Source organism: Rhincodon typus, chromosome 45 (assembly GCF_021869965.1).
Source record: "Rhincodon typus isolate 14 chromosome 45, sRhiTyp1.1, whole genome shotgun sequence".
NCBI lineage: Eukaryota > Metazoa > Chordata > Chondrichthyes > Orectolobiformes > Rhincodontidae > Rhincodon > Rhincodon typus.
Window position 1 is genome coordinate 4,176,833 of NC_063376.1, and position 21,890 is coordinate 4,198,722.

The 21,890-nt window shown below is 49.8% G+C and overlaps 2 protein-coding genes across 2 annotated transcripts in view; one reads left to right on the top strand and one right to left on the bottom strand.

The window, feature by feature from the left end:
• Positions 1-4,381, bottom strand: part of LOC109922622 (cornifelin homolog) — a 26,638-nt gene extending 22,257 nt beyond the window's left edge. The window contains exon 1 of the mRNA XM_048620211.1: positions 4,290-4,381. The gene's annotated coding sequence lies outside the window, so the exon portion shown is untranslated. The remainder of the gene's footprint in view (positions 1-4,289) is intronic.
• A 10,982-nt stretch (positions 4,382-15,363) lies between these two features.
• Positions 15,364-21,890, top strand: part of LOC109923339 (diacylglycerol O-acyltransferase 2-like) — a 7,167-nt gene continuing 640 nt past the window's right edge. Inside the window, exons 1-6 of the mRNA XM_048620187.1 lie at positions 15,364-15,596; positions 15,702-15,848; positions 16,511-16,609; positions 18,837-18,944; positions 19,142-19,212; positions 21,109-21,313. Coding sequence (XP_048476144.1) covers positions 15,530-15,596; positions 15,702-15,848; positions 16,511-16,609; positions 18,837-18,944; positions 19,142-19,212; positions 21,109-21,313 — 697 coding nt within the window. The 5' untranslated portion in view covers positions 15,364-15,529. The remainder of the gene's footprint in view (positions 15,597-15,701; positions 15,849-16,510; positions 16,610-18,836; positions 18,945-19,141; positions 19,213-21,108; positions 21,314-21,890) is intronic.

Genomic DNA, 21,890 nt, shown 5'->3' on the forward strand with positions numbered 1-21,890 from the left:
ACCACACTGTCTCCCTGCGCCCCTCCCTATCTCTGTCACATCCTCCATTCCCTACACTCCTCTCTGTGTCTGTCACCCCCACCAACCCCGTCCCCCTACACCCCTCCCTGTCTCTGTCATCCCAACCCCTATTCTGCTACACACCTCCCTATCTCTGTCACCAACACCAGCCCCTAAACCCCCTCTCTGTCTCTGTGACCTCCTCCATTCCCTCCACCCCTACCCAACCCTGTAACATCACCCAGCCCCTACACCCCTCTCAATCTCTGTCACCTACTTCATTCCCCGACACGCCTCCCTATCTCTGTAACCTCCTCCAGCCCCTACACCCTCCCTATCTCTGTAACCTCCTCCAGCCCTTACACTCCTCCCTGTCACCTCCTCCAGCCTCTACAACATCCCACTATCAACATCCTGAGGGTCACCATTGACCAAAAACTCAACTGGACTCACCACATAAACACAGCGGCTACAAGAGCAGGTCAGAGGCTGGGAATCCTGCAGCGAGTAACTCCCCTCCTGACTTCCCCAGAGCCTGTCCCACCATCGACAAGGCACAAGTCAGGAGCTTGATGGAATACTCCCCACTTGCCCTGGATGGGTGCAGCTCCAACAACACTCAAGAAGCTCAACACCATCCAGGACAAAGCAGCCCCCGCTGGATTGGCACCACATCCACAAACATCCCACTCCCTCCACCCACCGACGCTCAGTCGCAACAGTGTGTACCATCTACAAGATGCACTGCAGAAATTCACCAAAGATCCTCAGCACCACCTTCCAAACCCACGACCACTTCCATGTAGAAGCACACATGTCTAAGCTGGGAGAGAGATGACCCAGAATGTGTGGGCTTTTTACAGACGTTCTCCATTGAAGCCACCAGTATGAACCCCAAGGGCAGTTCATTATAAACCCTCCCTGCCCCCTTACACTCTGACCTTCTCCTCCTCAAACTCTTATCCCTGTCCCCCATAGAGGTAACCCTTGATTGGGAGTGGTCTCATTAGCTGAGGTACAGAGCGTAAGAGCAGGGAGGTGATGTTGGAACTGTATGAAATGTCGGCTAGGCTACGCAGCTAGAGTACTTTGTATTGTTCTGGAATCCACATTATAGGAAGGAAGTGATTGCACTGGAGAGGGTGCAGTGGAAGATTTACCAGGATGTTGCCTGGTCCGGGAGAGATTTACCAGAATGTTGCCCAGTCTGGGAAAGATTTACCAGGATGCCTGGGCTGGAGAGTTTCAGTGATGGAAAGAGATTGGTTAGACTGGGGTGTTTGTACTTAGAGTAGAGGAGATTAAGAGGGGGACATGATTGAGATATCAAAAATGATGAGGGGCATAGACAGGAAGAAACATTTCCTCCAGATGGAGGGCTCAATGACAGGGGTGGGGGATGGTGGGGGAACAGAAGAGGCAGGAGCTTTAGAAGGAATATAAGGAACAAACCTTTCGCCCAAAGAGTGTTGGGAATCTACCTGTAAGGGTGGCACAGGCAGAAACTCCCATCGTATTGAGGAAGTGTATAGACGTGCAATTGCGATGCCAAAAAAATCTGGAATTAAGAGTCTAATGACGAAATTGAATCTATTGTCGATTGTTGGAAAAACCCATCTGTGTCACTAATGTCCTTTCAGGAAGGAAACTGCCATCCTTACCTGGTCTGACCTACATGTGACTCCAGACCCACAGCCCAATGTGGTTGACTGTTATCTTGATGGTACAGGCCTCGATGATTCTGTGACAGAACCTCATCTTGCATGTTCCCAGGTCTCCATGATTCCAGAGAATTCCCTTCATCCGGAGAGTGAGGAGAAGGCAGAGCCTGTTCCAACTAGGAGTGGTCAGCGCGGAAGGGATGGATCCATGGGGAAGCTGGATAAAGCCATGAGGGAACGCGGAACAGGGGGATAAATAGGTGGGGCGAGAGGAAGGGGGGAAATAAGATGGGCCAAAGGGCTGTGTAAATTCTGAATTTATTTCAGAAATTCAGAATTTAATTTAATTCTGGATTTTAATTCGGAAATTCGAATGTAATTCTATCCAGGTTGTTATAATTCTTATTAATCAATGCATTAAGAGCCTTTCTTTGTGCTGTAGACCCTCAATGGATCTGTGACTCATAGCTTGGGCTGAAAGATGGATGGCACTAACAACCCTTGGGACATCCAGTAGGTGCTATATCAATGAAAAAAAGCAGAATGTGGAGGGAATCGGAATTAAAAACAGGAAGTAAAACTGGGTTTGGGCGGGGTGGGGTGCGGTAAGCAGCAGTGGATAGGAATTGCCCCCTGGTTAAATGCAAGTTCTTTCTCTTTGGGCTAATTTTTTTCTGCCCCACTGGTTGGATGCACGGTGCAGAAATTAACCATTCAGCCCAAACATTCCATTCGGGTCCTTGGGGGCTAACTCCAACTGCACAGCGTTGGCCAAGCGAGCAGCCATTTTGCTGTGTCTCTCCCATGCCCAACAAGATGTCCGCCCAGGTGACCTGGCTGACATTGAACCCCCAACCCCACCCCCCACCACCAATGGAGGGAGGAGAGCCTCAATGATGGTAGTTCCCGGGGCGGCGGGGGGGCAGGTTTGATGAGGGGAGGGCAAGATCCAGGACACAATGTGGTCCACGACTCCCAGTAATGAACTCCATCTGCCTCTTCACCAAAGCGTAGGCCCGTTACCCCTCTCTCCCCCAACTTGGCCATGGCCCAACCACCACCACCACCACCACCACCCCCCCCTCCCAAACTCCCCCCCCCTTATTTTACATTACCCGCTGTCATCTTCTGATTGTTTGGGCTCAAAATGGCCCCCAAGGGCATTTGGAGTGAGAAATTGAGGTGGGGGTGTGGTGCAGGCTGTCCTCCAGATTTTGACCCTACAGCAAGCATGAGGCTTTGGAGGGCAACTGTGGAAAGGTTGCACACCTCTGCCCTGCCAAAGGAAGGGCTATGGGATCTTGCTGTGCCCCTCACAAACGATGCCCTTAATCTTGGCATCGCTGCCTCTGGCCTGTCCCCGCCAATGCCCTGGTCTCCAATGCTCCATTACCCTAAGACGCTCCTCCCCTCCCATCGCAACATGTCCTGACCCCAACCGTGCCACACAAACACACACACACGAGGCTCGTTGACCCTATCATCAATACCTCCTTCTACCCACATCGGCGCCCAGAAAGGGGCACGTCGATTTTAACATTCTGATTTCAAATCCATCCACGGGCTCGCTACTCTCCTCCAGCCCATGTGACGGGCCCACACCCTCTATATTCCAGCCCCAGCCTCCTCAAGTTCTCCATACTTTTCCAATTCTGGTCACCTTCCATTTCCTCATGTCATTAACTGTTGAGCCTTGTGGGAACCTAGTCTCCAAAATTCCCTCCCTCAACATCTGTGCATAGATCATTGAATCCCTACAGGGTGGAAGCAGACCATTCGGCCCATCGAGCCTACACCGACCCTCTGAAGAGCATCCCACCCTATCGCTGTAACCTTGCCTTATCCACAGCTAACCCACCAAGCCTGCATATCTTTGTACACTGTGGGCAACTTAGCGTGGCCAATCCACCCCAAACTGCACATCTTTGGACTGTGGGAGTAAATCCAAGCAGACACAGGGGAGAACAGGCAAACTCCAAACAGACAGTCGCTCGAGGGTGGAATCGAACCCAGGTCTCTGGAGCTGCGAGGCAGCGGTGCTACCCACTGAGCCACTATGCTGCCCAGGATGGGAGTGTCTATCATAAGTATTGCGTCCTTAATAGACCACAGGGCAATAAAGTGTTAGCCCAGTTGTGTGGGGCCTGGACTCACATAGAGAAGGGTAAATGTGCCAGTTTCCTTCTCTGGGCACTGTGAGCGAACCAGCAAAGAAACAGACCCTTAGATCCATCACATTCCAATTAATGAAGGAGTTCATCTCTGATTCCTCATTCCGGACTTTTTAAATCCATTTGAATTCCATTGTGGAGCCTCGGATCCCTCCCCCCCACACCTCCCCTGTTTTGGTGCCCACTCTCCCTCAGTGCTCACTCCCTCGGTGCCCAGTCTCTCTCTCTCTCTGTCTCACTGTCCACTGCCTCTCTCGGTACCCAACGTCCATGTCTTGGCTCGATGGCTCGTCGGGGGCTTTCTATCCCGTTCAAGGATGCTCAAATGCCACTGCGAAAACCGCCTCCACCGCGCCCCACTGCTGCCCTCCTCCCTGATCTTGCGCTCTGCACTGTGCCCCAGACATCTCCCCCCCGCCCCAAATCCCTCCCCAGCACCGAACGTGCAGCTCAGTACCTCGTCAAACGTTGTCTGATCAAGAGAGTGCGAGGAAGCTAGATCGGCGTCCGGGGTACACGGAAGACGATAGCAGCTAACCCCCAGCTCGGATACAGGAGGTTCAAGTGTCGCACTGAAAGCACCTGAGTGACTTTAAATAGCGAGAGGCGTGTCAGGTATCCAGCTTCAGGCAAAAAGAGGCAGTGAGAACTTCACCTTAACCCTCATGAGCCTGGATTGTTAGCCACTGGCTTCTCATCCAATTGCGTTCTCTCTCTCTCTCTCTTTACTCCCGAGGGCCGGCTATCCGACTGCGGGAGGTGTCGCAATGTCAGAGTTCCTTGTGGTAGAGGGGGGTAATCGTGTCTCCCCAAGCCAGGCTGATGTTGACCTCCAGGAACACGTTCCCTCAACAAACACAAGTTAAGTCATGCATCCCCTCCACCCCCAAACTCTCCAATTCTCCCAGGTACAAAACCCTGACATCAAAGGAATTGAAACTTCGAGGGTTGCCATGGGGATGGTTGGCATTTGAGACGAAGAGCAATTTTCCTGCTTTTTGTCCACCACACCCCCCGTCATCAACAATAACCCTTTTATGTCTTTTGTATTTTCTCTCCATTCTCCTTTCACTTGCGTGCAGCCTGAATGCAGGGGAGCAGGAATGGATAGTGGTCCACACGCCATATCCTCTGGTAACACACAGATTGCAAACCCACAAGGAAGGTGGCTGACCAGATACAGCTTTTGCTCTATCTCCACAGAGGCTGGCATCGCTGGCACCCTTCCCCGAGTGGCCAAGTCGTCACCTTCGAAGGTCTCTGGTTAGACCTTTTGCGGGCACAAGTCAAATAAACAAAAAGTTGCAATGTCTTTAATCATGCGGGCCATAAGGGCATCATTAGCTAGGGCCAATTGGAGAGGTGATGGCCTGGTGGTATTATCGCTGGACTGTTAATCCAGAGACCCAGATAACGTTCCAGGGACCCGGGTTTGAATCCTGCCAAGGCAGATGGTGGAACTTGAATTTAATAAAAGTCTGGAATTAGAATCTAATAATGACCATGAATCCATTGTCTACTGTCAGGAAAAACCCATCCGGTTCACTAATGTCCTTTGGGGAAGGAAACTGCCATCCTTACCTGGTCTGGTCTACATGTGACTCCAGACCCACAGCAATGTGGTTGACTCTTAACTACTCTCTGGGCAATTAGGGATGGACAATAAATGCTGGCCTGGCCAGCAATATCCTCATCCCGTTAATAGATAAAGGAGCATTTATTGGCCGTCCTTTTGAAATCATTGAATCCCTGCAGTGTGGAAGCAGGCCATTTGGCCCGTTGAGTCCACACTGCCCCTCTGAAGAGCATCCCAACCAGACCCACCCTATCCCTATAACCCCTGTATTTCCCATGGCTAACCCACACAGCCTGCACACTCTGGGACAATTTAGCATGGCCAATCCACCCTAACCTGCACATCTTTGGACTTGGGGGGGAAACCGGAGCACCCGGAGGAAACCCACGCAGACACAGGGAGAATGTGCAAACTCCACACAGAGAGTCACCCAAGGATGTGAAGCAGCAACGTTAACCACTGAGCTACCCTATCGATCTCTCTCTGCACCCTCCCTACGTCTGTAACATTGTACTCTGCACCCTGTTCTGCTACCCTGGCGCACTCTGTATGGTACAATCTGCCTGTAGAGCACACAAAACAAAACTTTTCACTGTACCTCGGTACATGTGACAGTAATAATTGCCCAGAGGGCAGTCAAATGCCAACCACAACATCTCAGTGGTTAGCACTGCTGCCTCACAGCGCCAGGGACCCGGGTTCGATTCCAGCCTCAGGCGACTAGTGCGGAGTTTGCTCGTTCTCCTCGTGTCTGCGCGGGTTTCCTCCCACAGTCCAAAGCTGTGCAGTTTAGGGTGGATTGGCCACGCAAAATTATCCAGAATGTCCAGGGATGTGCAAGTTAGGTGGGTTAGCCATGGTAAATGCAGGGTTACAGGGATAGGTCTGGGTGGGATGCTCTTTACTTGATCTTGAGGCTTGATGGGCCAAATGGCCTGCTTCCACACTGTAGGGATTTGATGATTCCAACCACATTAGCTGTCAATCTGGAGTCACATGTAGGCCATGCCAGTTTCTTTCCTTAAAGGACATTAGTGACAATCAATTTATAGTCATCGTTAGACTCTTAAGTCCAAATTCAAACTTCAGCATCAGCCGCGGCAGGATTTGAACCCAGGTCCTCAGAGCATTTCCTGGGTCTCTGGATTAACAGGCCAGTGATAATACCATTCAGCCATTGCTTCCCCTATGGGCTTGAGGTGGGGAGGGCTATGGGGGAGAAAGTGGGGACGGGGAACTGAGTCGGATGATCAGCCATGATCCTATTGAATGGCTGGAGCAGGCTCGAGGGGCCGAAGGGCCTACTCCTGCTCTGATTTTCTCTGTTTCCACAAGAATGGCTCCAGGAGTGTTACAGAAGCATCGTAACATTCAAGGGTGCGGGCCTAGTGCAGGGAAAGTGGGACTAATATAGGTCAGAGTGCAGACTCAGTGGGCCAAAGGGTCTCTTCTGTACTGTATGATCAGAAGGATGAGAAGCTTCAGCGATGAGAAGAGGTTGAAGAAGTTGGGACCATTCTCCTTGGATAGAGGAAGGTCCAAGAGGGACAGCTCAATGAGAATTTCGAAATCACAAGTGGGCTCTGGGCTGGACAGAGCAGATAGGGAGAAGATAGCTTCCATTGATAAAAGGAATGGGGTTGGGCAGGGGAGTTTCACAGATTTAGAGTGATCTGCCAATATATTTCCAAGTCAGGATAGTGTGGGGCTCAGACAGGATCTTGCAGGGGATGGTGTTCCCATATATCTGCTCTCCAATGCCTCATCCCTTATCTGATTTCTAATTCCCTTAAAATCTAAAAAATCCATCAGTCGCTGTCCTGGATGTAGTCCACAGAGTATCTGGAATTGACAATTCCAAAGATTCGCAAGAAGAAATTTCAGTCATAGAGTCCTACAGCATGGAAACAGACCCTCCGGTCCGACCAGTCCATGCCGACCATTGTCCCAAACTAAACTAGTTCCACCTGCATGCGCCTGGACCACATCCCTCCAAGCCTTTCCTATTTGTGTACTTATCCACATGTCTTTTAAACGTTGTAACTGTACCCACATCCACTTTGGAAGTTCATTTGACACACGAACCACCCTCTGTGTAAAAAATTTGCCCCCTGTGTCTTTTTTAAATCTTTCTGCTCTCATCTTAAAAATATGCCCTCTAGTCTTGAAATCCCCCACCTTAAGGAAAAAAAGACATGAAAATCAATTTATCTATAACCTTCATGATTTTATAAACGTCAATAAGGTCACCCATCAAACTCCTACGATCCAGTGAATAATGTCCCAGCCTAGCCAGGCTTTCCTTATAACTCAAACCCTCCATTCCCAGCAACATCTTGGTAAATCTCTTCTGAAACTTCTCCTGGTTAATAATATCCTTCCTGTAACAGGGCAACCAGAGCTGGACACAGTGCTCCAGAAGAGGCCTCACCAACATCCTCTACAACCTCAAATTGACGTCCCAACTCCTATACTCAAAAGACTGAGCAACGAAAGTAAGCGTGCCAAACACCTTCTTAACCATCCTGTCTACATGTGACGCAAACTTGCAAGAATTATGTACCTAGGCCTTTATGTTCTACAACACAGTCCTTGTGCAGAAACCATGACTTATGTTCAAGGCTCTCCAGCCCAAAGCAAGGTGCCTCTACGCTGAACAGAACCCGGTCAGGTTTGTAAATTTTACAGTCCTGTCGCCTCTCAGAGTGCAGGGAGGTAAATCTGCTCAAACTTTCCGAACAGTGCAGCAACGTCATTCTCAGCAAACAGCGTCATAAACCTTGTTTATAGTGGAGTGAGGAAATTCTTCTCACTGCGAGGAAACATCAACACAGCAAGCGAGGGCCCAGCAAGCATACTGCGTAATTGTCGGAAGATTTTCCGAACTGTTGCATTCCATTCCGTTCTGTGACTGATGTTCAGGGACAACCAAATCCCTCCAGATGCAAATATTTTACCAATCAGATCAGGGAATTGACTGCCTGATGCAGAACCTACACCATAAGACAGGGAGAAAACATTGCCAGAAAATGCAGAGCAGGGAGTTTAAAGGTTCATAAAATCTTGGACTGGATATTGTGCCCCTAATAATCTGTCGTAGAGTCATGCAGCATGGAAACAGACCCGTGCCGATTAGACATCCCAATCTGACCTATTCCCATTTGCCAGCATTTGGCCCATATTCCCCTAAACCCTTCCTATTCATGTACCCATCAAGATGCCTTTAAAATGTTGTGATTGTACCAGACTCCACCACTTCCTCTGGCAGCTCATTCCATACATGCACCACCCTGTGCGTGAAAATGTTGCCCCTCAGGTCCCTTTTAAATCTTTCCCCTCTCACCTCAAACCTATGCCCCTCCAGTATTGGACTCCCCTACCCTGAGGGGAAAGACCTTGTCTATTCACCCTACCCATGCCCCTCATGATTTTATAAACTTCTATAAATTCACCCCTCAGCCTCCGATGCACCAGGGAAATTCAGCCCCTCCCTGTAGCTCAAACCCTCGCAACATCCTTGTAAATCTTTTCTGAACCCTTTCAAGTTTCACATTTTTCCTGTAGCAGGGAGACCAGAATTGAACGCAGTATTCTAAAAGTGGCCTAACTAATGTCCTGTACAGCTGCAACATGACCTCCCAACTCCTATACTCAATTCACTGACCTATAAAGGCAAATGTTCCAAACACCTTCTTCATTCATCAGAGAAGCCATACAGTGGGGAAGCAGGCCATTCAGCCCATCACACCCACAATGACCCACCAAGGAGAATTCCATCCAGACCCATCACCCTACCCTATAACCTTCATTTCCCATGGCTAATCCACTTAGCCTACACTTCCCTAGACAATCTAGAATGGTCAATCCACATAACCTGCACATCTTTGGGCTGCGGGAGGAAACTTGAGCACACCCACGCAGACACGGGGGAGAATATGCAAACTCCACACAGACAGTCACTGGAGGGTGGAATCGAACCTGGGTCCCTGGTGCTGTGAGGCAGCAGTGCTGACCACTGAGCCACCATGCCACTCAATACAGAACAGTCTATCGCCAAGAGAAACCCGTTGCACTATACCCTCAACTAACCCTGCACACATAGACTAGTATGGTACAGGAGGAGGCCATTTGGCCCAACAAGTCCATGACAACTCTTTCAAAAGCTTCAGAGAAACATGGAAGATAGGAACAGGCCTATCTACCCTTCCAGCTGGCTCAGCCATTCAATATGATCACAGCTGATCATCCAACCCGCTTTCTCCCCCATACCCTTTGATCCCTTTAGCCCTAAGAGCAAAATCCAACTCCTCCTTGAAACATTCAATGTTTTGGCCTCAACGGCTTTCTGTGGCAGGGAATTCCACAGACTTCCCACTCTCTGGGTGAAACCATTTCTCCTTATCTCCATCCTCCACCGTACCCTTTAGCCTGTTAGACCGCTGCTTCTAGACTCAGGAATACCCTTCCTGTTTTTACCTGTTAGCGTTCTTCAGGTTTCTATGTGCTCTCTCCTCATTTTTTCACACTCTTCACTCCAGTTCTGACTCTTCCTTCCCCCAATCCCTGCAATTTTAACTTTCGTTTGAGCCTTTGGCCCAATCCCCTGACTGTTACATCTTGCAGCCTGCCCTAGGCCCGAGCCCCGTCACCGTGGCAACCACTGCAGGCCTGTTAACTCTACCAGTGCTCGTCAGCCTTTTTCAAGTAGGCCTCACGAGAAAAATCACACCATTTCTACCCGGGAAGTCCAGAACAGGGAAAGGAGTGTGGGGTCACAGTCTAAGGGACACACGAGAGGACTGAGATTAGGAGAAATATCTTCACTCAGAGAGTGGGGAGCCTGTGGAATTCTCTACCACAGAAAGCGGTTGAAGCCAAAACATTGAATGTTTTCAAGTAGGAGTTGAATGCAGTTCTTTCCTCTTGCATCTGACCTCCCAAAATGCATCACCTCACACTTCTAGTTCAATTCTGGTCACCCTGCTATAAGAAAGATGTTGATAAACTTGAAAGGGTGAAGAAAAGATGTTGCCAGGGTTGGAAGGTTTGAGCTATAGAGAGAGAGGCTGAATAGGCTGAGGCTATTTTCCCCGGAGCGTGGGGTGAGTTATAGAAGTTTCTAAAATCATGACGGGCATAGATAGGGTAAGTGGTTCTCCCCCTCGGGTAGGGGAGTCCCAAACTAGAGGCCGTAGGTTTAAGGTGAGAGGGGAAAGATTTAAAAGGGACCTAAGGGGCAACTTTTTCACGCAGAGGATGGTGTGTGTATGGAACGAGCTGCCAGACGATGTGGTGGAGGCTCGTACAATCACAACATTTAAAAGGCATCTGGATGGGTACACGAATAGGAAGGGTTTAGAAGGATATGGGCCAAAATGCTGGAACTAGATTAATTTAGGATATCAGGTTGGCATGGACGAGTTGGACCGAAGGGTCTGTTTCCGTGCTGTACGTTTCTATGACTTGCCAGGATTAAACTGCATCTGGCAATTTCTCCACCCAACTTTCAAGCTGGTCTATATCCTGCTGTATCCTTTGACAACATTCCTCACTATCCACATCCCCACCATCTCACGTCGTCCGCAAATTTACTGATCAAACCAGCTGCATTTTATATATATATATAATGAACAACACGGGTCCCAGCACCAATCCCTGCGGAACACCACTGGTCACAGAGCCCCAGTTAAAACATCACCCATTCATTGCCACACTCTGTCTTCTACGCCCAAGCCAATTTTGTATCCAAATGACCAAGTCACTGTGGATCCTATGTGACTTATACTTCTGGACCAGCCTACCATGAGGGACCTTGTCAAAGAACATTGAACAATACAGCACAGGAACAGGCCCTTCGGCCCACCAGGTCTATACGGACCACGATGCTATGGTAAACTAATCCCATCCGCCTGCAGATGGTGCAGATCCCTCTCTTCCCTGCCTCTTCATGTGTCTGTCTGAATACCTCATAAACGTTGCTATTATATCTGCTCCTAACACCTCCCCTGGCAGCACCTTCCAGGCACCAATCACCCTCTGTGTGAAAAAATTGCCTCGCACACCTCCTTTAAACTTTCCCCCCTCTCATCTTAAACCTACCTCCCCTGGTATTTTATATTTCCACCGTGGGGAAAGAGACTCTGACAATCCACCTTATCTATGCCCCTCATAATTTTATCGACAGGGGGTCCTGGGGATGTGGGTGGGCGATGGCGGAAGGGTGTGTGTCAGTATTTGCAGGAGGTGTCCCAAGGGAGGGGGGGAGTGTGTCAGTATTTACAGGGGGTCCCTGGGGAGGGGGCGTGTGTCAGTATTTACGGGGGGGGGGGGGGGGGGCGGTTCCCTGGGGGAGGGGAGAAGGGAGTACGTCAGTATTTACAGGGGTACCCGGAGGTGAGTGGATTGCGTCAGTAGGTAAATTATTCCCGAAACTGACAGAGTGAAACTGACTGACTGGAACAGTGTGGGGCTGTTTGTTTCCTGGAAAGTAAAAGAACAAAGGGTGTAGCAACTAGAGATGTTCCAGATCTTAATGGCAAGTGGCCAATCAATGTAAAATAATCTTTAATGAACCGAACAGAGAGCTTGAGAAAAAAATATTTATTCCGAGGTGAATGTGGAACGTATTCCACTAGGGATGGCATGAGATGAACAGTGTTTAAAGGGCATTTGGCTAATTACAGGACGAGCAAAGGTGTTGATGAATGGGCTGTTGGGATGTTATGAGGAAGATGTGAACAGAAGCATATGACACTTTGAGTGAGGGTGACAGCCCTTGACATCGAGGCTGCATTCGACTAAGTGTGGCATCAAGGAACCTGAGCAAACCTGGAGTCCATGGGTATCAGAGGCAAACTATCCTGGAGTCATACCTGGCAAATACGAAGCTGGTCGTGTTTGTCAGAGGTCAGTCATCTCAGCTCCAGGGCATCTCTGCAGGAGCTCCTCAGTGTATGGTATGGTAGACACATCTCTGGAGCAGGTGGGACTCAAACTAACTCCTGGCTCGTAGGTAGGGACATTACCAATGAGCCGCAAGACTCCTGGCTCCTCAGGGTAGTGCCCTAGGCCCAACCATCTTCAGCTGCTTCATCAATGATCTTCCCTCCATCATAAGGTCAGAAGTGGGGATGTTCACTGATGATCGCACAATGTTCAGCACCATTCGCGACTCATCAGATACTGAAGCAGTCCATGTTCACATGCAACAAGATCTGGACAATATCCAGGCTTGGGCTGACAAGTGGCAAGTAACATTCGTGCCACACAAATGCCAGGCTATGACCATCACCAATAAGAGGCAATCTAACCACCATCCCTTGACATTCAATGCTGTTACCATCACTGAATCCCCCACCATCAACATCCCACTGACCAGAAACTGAACTGGACTCGCCACACAAATGGAGTGGCTACAAGAGCGGGTCAGAGGCTGGGAATATCAGGGCCAGTAACTCACCTCCTGACTCCCTGTCCACCATTGACAAGGCACAAGCCAGGAGTGTGTGGGAATACTCCCCACTTGCCCTGGATGGGGGCAGCTCCAACAACACTCGAGAAGCACGACACCACCCAGGGCAAAGCAGACCCCGCTTGATTGGCACCACATCCACAAACATCCTCTCCGTCCACTGCTCACGCTCAGTCGCAGCAGTGTGTACCATCTACAAGGTGCACTACAGAAATTCACCAAAGATCCTTAGTCTCTCAGGACCACTTCCATCTGGAAGGACAAGGGCAACAGATACATGGGAACACCAGCCCCTTGCAAGTTCCCCTCTGAGCCACTCACCGTCCTGAGTTGAAAATATATCGTCAAGTGATGTATTATTCATTATGTCAGTACTTGCAGGGTGTCCCTGGGGAAGGGAGAGTCAATATTTACAGGGCGTCCCCGGGGAGAGTGTGTCAGTAATTCAATATGTTTCTGGATCAGGTCCCCATTTTTCAGGAGGGATAAAGAAGCAAGGGGGGATACTGAGGGGGTCTAATTCCAAGAGGATAATTGTCTTGCCTGGAACGCTGTGTGGTCGGAGAATATAGGACTGGGAGAGACCCTGACTGAGTCATGACAGAGGGGTCAATGTAGAGAAGGTGTTTTGGGTTTTGATGGAACTAGAGATGGTAACTAAGATCGTCACTAATGGTCCCAGTGGAGAATCGTTGGCAAGAAAAATATTTATCCAGAGACAGTGTAGTTCCCATGGCGAGTAGTTAAGGAGAATATTGTCATAGTCGAGGGGAAAGAGACCTGAGCAAACATTACAATGAGATGAAGGGAGTGGGATGCGTCTGTGTGCGGTGGAGAGGGTGGGATAGTAGGGGTTTCAGAGATTCCTCTATGGCAGGACGTTTGACATATGCCCCAAATTGGGGGCTGTTCGGGCAAGTAAACGGAATTCAAGATGGCTGCCATCTCCGCCAAATCCACAAAAGGATGGGAAGACCTGGGATATTGGTTAGAGGCAAAAAAAAGCCCTTCCCACTCTTCTATCTCACTGGCCTTTTCACCTCTACCTTAACTCCATCCTCTCCACCCCCACTTTGTACGTCCAATAACACCCTCCATCCCCCTTCATCTTGTTATGGATGGAACCCTCAAAATATATTAAGAAGATAGCTGAGACCCCAACTTTTTCTTATTTCTAAAGGCAGGTGTGAGGTGTTGCGCTCTGGATGCAATTCGACTGGCCAAACCCCCAGGCTTGAAGCAAAACACACGTTATTCTTGAACTATAATTAAAATACAAAGAAAAGTAAGGAGACGTTGGAATAACTGAACTCTATTGGAAAACTTAACAGAATAATAGATTATTTAACTACTAAACAGTAATGGTTCCAACATGGTAACATCCCACGAACACACCCTTGGCAAAGGCAAATTCAGTAAAAATAGATTGTCCCAACGGCAGTTCTCCAGTTCAGGACATAAAACGCATTGTGAGAGAGAGAATTCAAGTGCTTTGCTGTAGCAGGGAGAGGTGTATAGCAGTTTCCAAAGCCCCCAACAGCTACTGAAAGTTAAATTTTAAAAAAATCTTGGTTATGTGGGAGCTTGACTCCACCCATTCAGGCTGCTTCTATTGTTCCAACTTTTTAAAAAAAACTCCCAAGTTTCTCACAAGCGGATTACTTTGTTGACTTAGAAGAGACCGCCCATTCAACCCCAAACCACACCCCGTCCCAACCTCTCTTCATTAAAAAAAAGCCCAGAAAAGAACACACCTCTCAAAGCCACAGTATTGTCACCCTGTGGCCGCACAACAACCACACTCCCACCAACCATTTCATCCTTGTACATCCGATGACATTCTGTGTCACTCCAATTGTCAACCCATCCCCAGTTTCAACCTGCATGCCTACGTTAGCCTTCCTGAGAGCTTCCGGGATCCCTGAATTCTCTCCTCACGGCCCCGTGGTAGTGCTCTCAAATATTAGCAACCTTTACATCCCTTGTTTGGAACTTCCCAACTTATAAGCCCCACTTCCATTTAGAAAGGACAAGGCCAGCAGATAGATGGGAACACCAGTCCCCCTGCATGCTCCCCTCCCATTCACAATGCAAACACATCGCCGTTTCTCTGTGTCTCCTCCTCCCTTCCTTTTTCTCCCTCCTCTTTTTTTCTCTCCCTCCCTCTAATTCTGTTTTTCCCTCTCGCTTGCTCTCTCTGTTTCTCCCTCTCTCATTTCCTCTTTTTCCCTGTTTCACTCCCCTTCCCTTTCGTTTTCTCTTTCTTGCTTTCGTTTTCTCCCTCTCCATCTTGTTCACTTCCACTTCCCTTTTCCGAGTTTCTGTTTCATTTTCTCTCTTCTTCGTTTTCCCTCTCTTCCTTTCTCTCTCTCCCTCTTGTTCTCATTCTCTTCCTTTTTCCCCTATCTCTCTGTTTCGTTTAATCTCTGCCTCTTTTTCCCTCCCTTTCTATTATTCTCTTCCTCTCTCCCTCTTGTTCTCTTTCTCTTCCCTTTTATCACCTTCCCCCCACCCTTTCGTTTTCTCTCTCCGTCCTTCTCTTTTTTGCAATCCTGGAGCTCCCTCCATAACGGCACAGTCTGCATTCCACACCTTCTCAAGGGGGCAATTAGGGACAACTTTAAAAAATTGCTGCCCCAGCCAGCGACCCATGATAGAACCAGGAAAGGTAAATGCTAGCCCCTTGCAGATGGCCCGAATGGCTTCCTTTTGTGCTGGTAAGACCGTTTCTGTACAAACGGCTTGGATGTTGTCACACTGTGGTAACCTTTGCACAGTTTCCTTAATCTGTCCCACATCAACTGTAATCTTATTTTGAGCAGACGTTATCTCTGGGAGCCCGGGGCAAAGTGTGAGGTTCAGGGATGGGCTGAGTATTCCTCGGAATGTGTTCCTCGTGGGCAAATCTAACTGGATCGACGGCCAGACTGGGACAGAGGGATTCTCTCATTCCCCATCACCTTTAGCAGGTCCGTGATTAAACAGTCTTCTGGAGAGAGGGCGAGAGCGAGAGACAGAACGAGAGTGAGAGAGTGAGAGAGAGACAGAGTGAATGTGTGAGGGAGAAAAATCATAGAATCCCTACAGTGTGGAAACAGGCCCTTCGGCCCAATAAGCCCACACCGACTCTCAGAGCATCCCACCCAGATCCATCCCCCTAAAACCCACCTAATTTACACAGCCCTGAACACTAGGGGGCAATTTAGCATGGCCAACCCACCCTAACCTTTGGACTGTGGGAGGAAACCAGTGCAAACCCTCACAGACACAGGGAAGGAATGTGCAAACTCCCAACAGACGGTCGCCTGAGGCTGGAATCAAACCCAGGTCCCTAGCACTGTGAGGCAGCGGTGCTAACCACTGAGCCACCGTGCCACCCATAAGCAAGTACTGACCCCAAGGTGAATTAGTACAACAGAATTTCTATTCCCTAACCAGGGATCAAACCTAGCCTGAAGCAGATTCCTAACCACTAGATCACCAGGGAATGTGTGTGTGTGTATATGTGAGAGCGAGAGACAGTGAGAGAGAGAACAAGTGTGAGAGAGAGAGAGAAAGAACAGTCAGCGTCAGTGTGCTCACACACTCACACTCTCCTCGTGTCACACTCTCTGTTCTGCGTTCTCCCCAGGCCTGTTGACGAGCTTCGGTGGTGACTGCAGGATGATGTTGCGAAGGCTATTGGAGACCCTCAGTGTGTTTCAGTGGGTTTTAACCTTCCTGCTGTTGGGTGAGTCAGGCTCGTTCTTTACAGCTCCAAGTGCCCATGGACCCTCGCTGTGCCCCGGTACAGGGAGGAGACCCACTCAGACTCCTGGGTCTCCACCCCCTCTGACCCTCAAACGTCCAGACCCTCAACTCCCCTGAAACTCAAACCCCCTAGAACCTCAAACCTTAGCTCCACAACCCCGGAGACCCTCAACCTCTTCAGATCCACTAACTCCCCTCAACACCAACACCCCTCAACCTCAATTATGCCTCCTCAACACCGGCTGCCCCTCAGAAAACCCCTCAATCCAATGTCCCTCAATGCCTTATAAACTCTCTCGACTTAACAACCCTGCTAAGCCCCCCCGACAAGAGTCCTGCAGAACCCAAGTTCAACCCCCTTCTCAGACCCTCAACCTTCTCAACACCAGCCCCCCTCAACACCAACACTTCCTCAACCTACTCCAAACCCCCTACCCCCCTCTGCCCCCATCAACTGCCCCTCCCTGACCCATCAAGCACCGCTGCCTCCATTGGCCACGACCAGCTCCCCACTGGGGACAAGCCCAGAGCGTGCTGGGAGCTCAGCTACAGGGCAGTGTCGGGCAGAGGATAAGGAATATCCCCCCCTTCCACTCTCCATCACACATTGCCCCCTCCTTTGCCCCCACCCCCTCTACCCTCGGCCTGGGGGGCTGGTCAGCGGCGAGGGGGGGCCTGCTCATTAGGGATCGACCGCAACAGCGACTACCATGCCCACACAAGCTGCATTTAAGTTGCACCTTGCCTCGCAAGGGGCTTTCAAGCAACACTAGATAACCCACCAGATGCAGAGATAATCAGTCAAGTGACCAAAGGCCAGTGGATAAAGGTTATCTTTAAAGAGGGGAGAGAGGCAGACAGACAGATGAGAAAGAGAGAGCAAGGTAGAGTGAGAGTGAGCAAGAGAGAGAGAGACAGAGAGCGAGAGAGAAGAAGAGGGAGAGGGGGAGGAGGGAGACAGACACAGAAATAGGAGAGAAGGATAGAGAGGGAGGAGTGGGATACAGAGAGAGAGGGATGGAGAGGACAGAGTGAGAGAAAGACACAGCAAGAGCTAGACACAGAGAGAGCGACAGAAAGAGCAAGAGCTAGAGACAGATAGAGAGATAGACAGAGAGAGGAACAGGGAGAGAAAGAGAGACAGACAGACCAAGCAGGTGAGAGAGACAGACAGAGCGAGTGAGAGAGACAGAGCGAGAAACAGAGCAAGGTGTAGAGAGGGAGGAGAGAGATACAGAGACATAGAGGATAGAGACAGAGACAGAAACAGACAAACAGATAGGGAGAGGGATAGACAGAGAGAGAGAGACAGAAACAGAGGGAGAGACAGAAACAGAGGGAAAGAGAGACAGACAGACAGAGAGAGACACAGAGAGAGGGTTAGAGAGAGAGGAGAGGGATAGAGAGAGAGAAGGGGGCATAGAGACAGAGAGAGGGAGACTGACAGACAGAAAGGGAGAGGGATAGACAGAGGAATAGAGACAGAGAGAGAGACACAGAGAGAGAGAGAGACAGAGACACAGACACAGACACAGAGAGAGAGCAAGACGGACAGACAGAGAGAGAGAGACAGAGACACAGACATAGACACAGAGAGAGAGAAAGACAGACAGAGAGAGAGAGACAGAGACACAGAGAGAGAGAGAGAGACAGAGACACAGACACAGAGAGAGAGAGAGAGAAAGACAGAGAGAGAGAGAGAGAGACAGAGACACAGAGAGAGAGAGAGAAAGACAGGCAGACAGAGAGAGAGAGAGACAGAGAGAGAGAGAGAAAGACAGGCAGACAGAGAGAGAGAGACAGACAGAGAGGTGGAGTTTAGAAGAATGAGAGGCAACCTTATTGAAACATATAAGATTCTTATGGGGACTGGACAAGGGAGACAGAGAGAGGTTGTTTCCCCTTGTGGGAGAGTCTAGATCAGAGGACATCATCTCAGAATAAGGGGTCACCCAGAGACGAGGAGAAATTTCTTCTCTCTGAAGGAAATGAATCTGTGGAATTCTTTACCGCAGGGGGCTGTCGAGGTTGGGTCATTAAGTGTATCTGAGGCTGAGACAGATTTTTGTTTTAAATCAGGAAGGGAATCGAGGGGAAGTTGAGGATGATCAGATCAGCCATTGGACAGCAGAGCAGATTCGATGGGCTGAATGGCCTATTTCTGCTTGAAAACTCTGCGACTGTCTTTGATCTCTCTCTCTCTCTAGGTGTGTTCGGCAGCCTCCTGACTGTGTACCTCCTTCTCACTCGCTTTTGGCCCATTGCGGCTCTCTACCTGGCTTGGCTAACGATCGACAACAATACCCCCGAAAGAGGTAAAACAATCCTGACTTGTGACGTGAATGGGGGAGGCGGGGGGGGGGGTGAAGAAAGCCGGACTATCCGACTACAGCAGGCCTCACAACCAAATCCGATTGCCCCCCTCCCGTGGATTCCTGAGCCACGTTAGGAGCTATCGGAACATTTTTTTTCCCCGATCGTCAGCCAATCTTCTTTGTCTCTTTTCCACCAGGAGGTCGGAGGTCACAGTGGGTCAGGAGCTGGGCAGTGTGGAGATACATGCGTGACTACTTCCCTGTTTCGGTGCGTTTCCTGCTTCCAGGTTTACTGTCTTTTCCCCCCTTCTGTCAACATCCTGGGGGCTACCATTGATCAGAAACTGAGCTGAACCAGCCACAGAACTGTAACGCATAGGAACAGGCCCTTTGGCCCATGATAAATATCAATACTGTGGCTCCAAAAGACATGGGTACATGAATTGGAAGGGCTTAGAGGGATAGGCGCCAAATGCTGACAAATGGGACTAGATTAATTTAGGATACCTGATCGGCATGGACAAGTTGGACCGAAGGGTCTGTTTCTGTGCTGGACATCTGTCTGACTCTCAGATCAGGTCAGAGGCTGTGAATCTTGCAGCAAGTAACTCACCTCCTGACTCCCCAAAGCCTGTCCCATCATCGACAAGGCACAACTCAGGAGTGTGAGGGAATACTTCCCACTCGCTTGGATGGGGGCAGCTCCAACAACACTCAAGAAGCTCGACACCATCCAGGACAAAGCAGCCCCCACTCGATGAACACTCCATCCACAAACACCCCACTCCCTCCCCCACCGACGCACAGTAGCAGCAGTGTGTACCATCTATAAGATGCACTGCAGAAATTCACCAAAGATCCTCAGACAGCACCTTCCAAACCCACGATCACTTCCATCTAGAAGGACAAGGGCAGCAGATACATGGGAACACCATCCCCCTGCACGTTCCCCTCTGAGCCACTCCCCATCCTGACTTGGAAATATATCGGCTGCCCCTTCAGTATCCTTGGGTCAAAATCCTGGAACTCCATCCACCCTCCTCCCTGAATGGGGTGTCCCTACACCACACAGACTGCAATGGTTCAAGAAGGCAGCTCACCCCCACCTTCTCAAGGGGCAGTTAAGGACAGGCAATAAATGCTGGGCTCAGCCAGCCACACTTAAATAAAAACAAGATAAAATAACTTATCAATTGGAACTTATCAGTCCCTCGATTATGAAACTGCAGAGTGTGCAATTTACAACAGGGCTGATAAATAGAGACCTTTACTCAGTTTAGGAAGGGCTAAATGGTCTACCAGATCTTTGGTGGTTAATGACCGCTTACGTCAAAGGACAGATTTGCATTCAGACAGTCTCTAAATCCAACGAGATCAATAGCATACTTTTGGAGTGGCTGAATGCAGTTTTTGGAAAGCACAGTGCCAAAGGAAGCCATTCAGCCCATCGAGTCTGTTCCTGCAGCATTTTGACTCAGTGCTTAATCTCCTGCCTTTCCCCCCATCTCTACCCAAATCCCCAATGCCCCTCTTGAATGTTTCAGTGATAGGGAGAGGCTTGAATAGGCTGGGGAACGTAGCCCCCAGCGTCAGAGGCTGAGGGGTGACCTTAAAGAAGTTTAGAAGATCATGAGGGGCACGGATAGGGTGAATAGACAAGGTCTTCCCCCCCAGGGTAGGGGAATCCTAAACTCGAGGCCATAGGTTTAAGGTGAGAGGGGAAAATTTAAAAATTGACCTGAGGGGCAACTTTTTCCACGCAGAGGGTGGTGCGTGTATGGAACGAGCTGCCAGAGGAAGTGGTGGAGGCTGGTACAATTACAGCATTTAAGGGGCAACTGGATGAGTATATGAATAGGAAGTGTTTGGAGGGATATGGGCCAAATGCTGGCAAATGGGACTGGATTAGTTTAGTATAGCTGGTCGGCACAGACGAGTTGGATCAAAGGGTCTGTTTCCGTGCTGGATGATAGGTCAGAATTGGAGGGCAGCAGGGATGGTGGAGGGTTCTGTAAATATTCGAACGAATATTTCAATATGCCAAGTGTGGCAACTTGTAATGACTCAGATGTACGAGGTTGCTGGAAGGCAACTCAGGAAGTCTGCGAGAGGTGGCGCCTCTCCATCAAATTTGTTGACCATTGCTCCCCTTTTTTGCTTTCAGATCGTGAAAATGGCAGAGCTGGACCCCAAGAGGAACTATGTTTTCGGCTCGCACCCACATGGGATAATGTGTGTTGGCGCTTTCTGTAACTTCTGCACAGAGGCAACCGGCTTCTCGAGAGTCTTCCCTGGCATCACCCCTCATCTCGCCACGCTGTCTGGACTCTTCTGCCTGCCCATTCTCAGAGACTACCTGCTCAGCGGAGGTACAAGCAACAATCCAAATCACCACCTCCCCCACTTCTAGCTCTCGCCTCCCCAGCCCCCTTCACCCAAACATCCACAAGCATCCATTCCCTCCACCGCTCAGGCTCAGTCGCAGCAGTGTGTACCACCTACAAGATGCACTGCAGCAACTCACCGAAGATCCTTAGTCACGCAGGACCACTTCCATCTCGAAGGACAAGGGGCAGCAGATACAGGAGAACACCAGCCCCTGCAAGTTCCCCTCCGAGCTCTTCCCCATCCTGACTCAGGCACAAGATTGATTAGAGCCCATTGAGTCCAACCGACCCTCTGAAAAGCATCCCACTTAGACCCACTGCCCCTACCCTATCCCTGCAAACCCTGCACTTCCCTTGGCTAACCCACCCTAACCCGCACATCCCTGGGCACTATGGGACAATTTAACACGGCCAATCCACCCTAACCCGCACATCCCTGGGCGCTATGGGACAATTTAGCACGGCCAATCCACCCTAACCCGCACATCCCTGGGCGCTACGGGACAATTTAACACGGCCAATCCACCCTAACCCGCACATCCCTGGGCGCTACGGGACA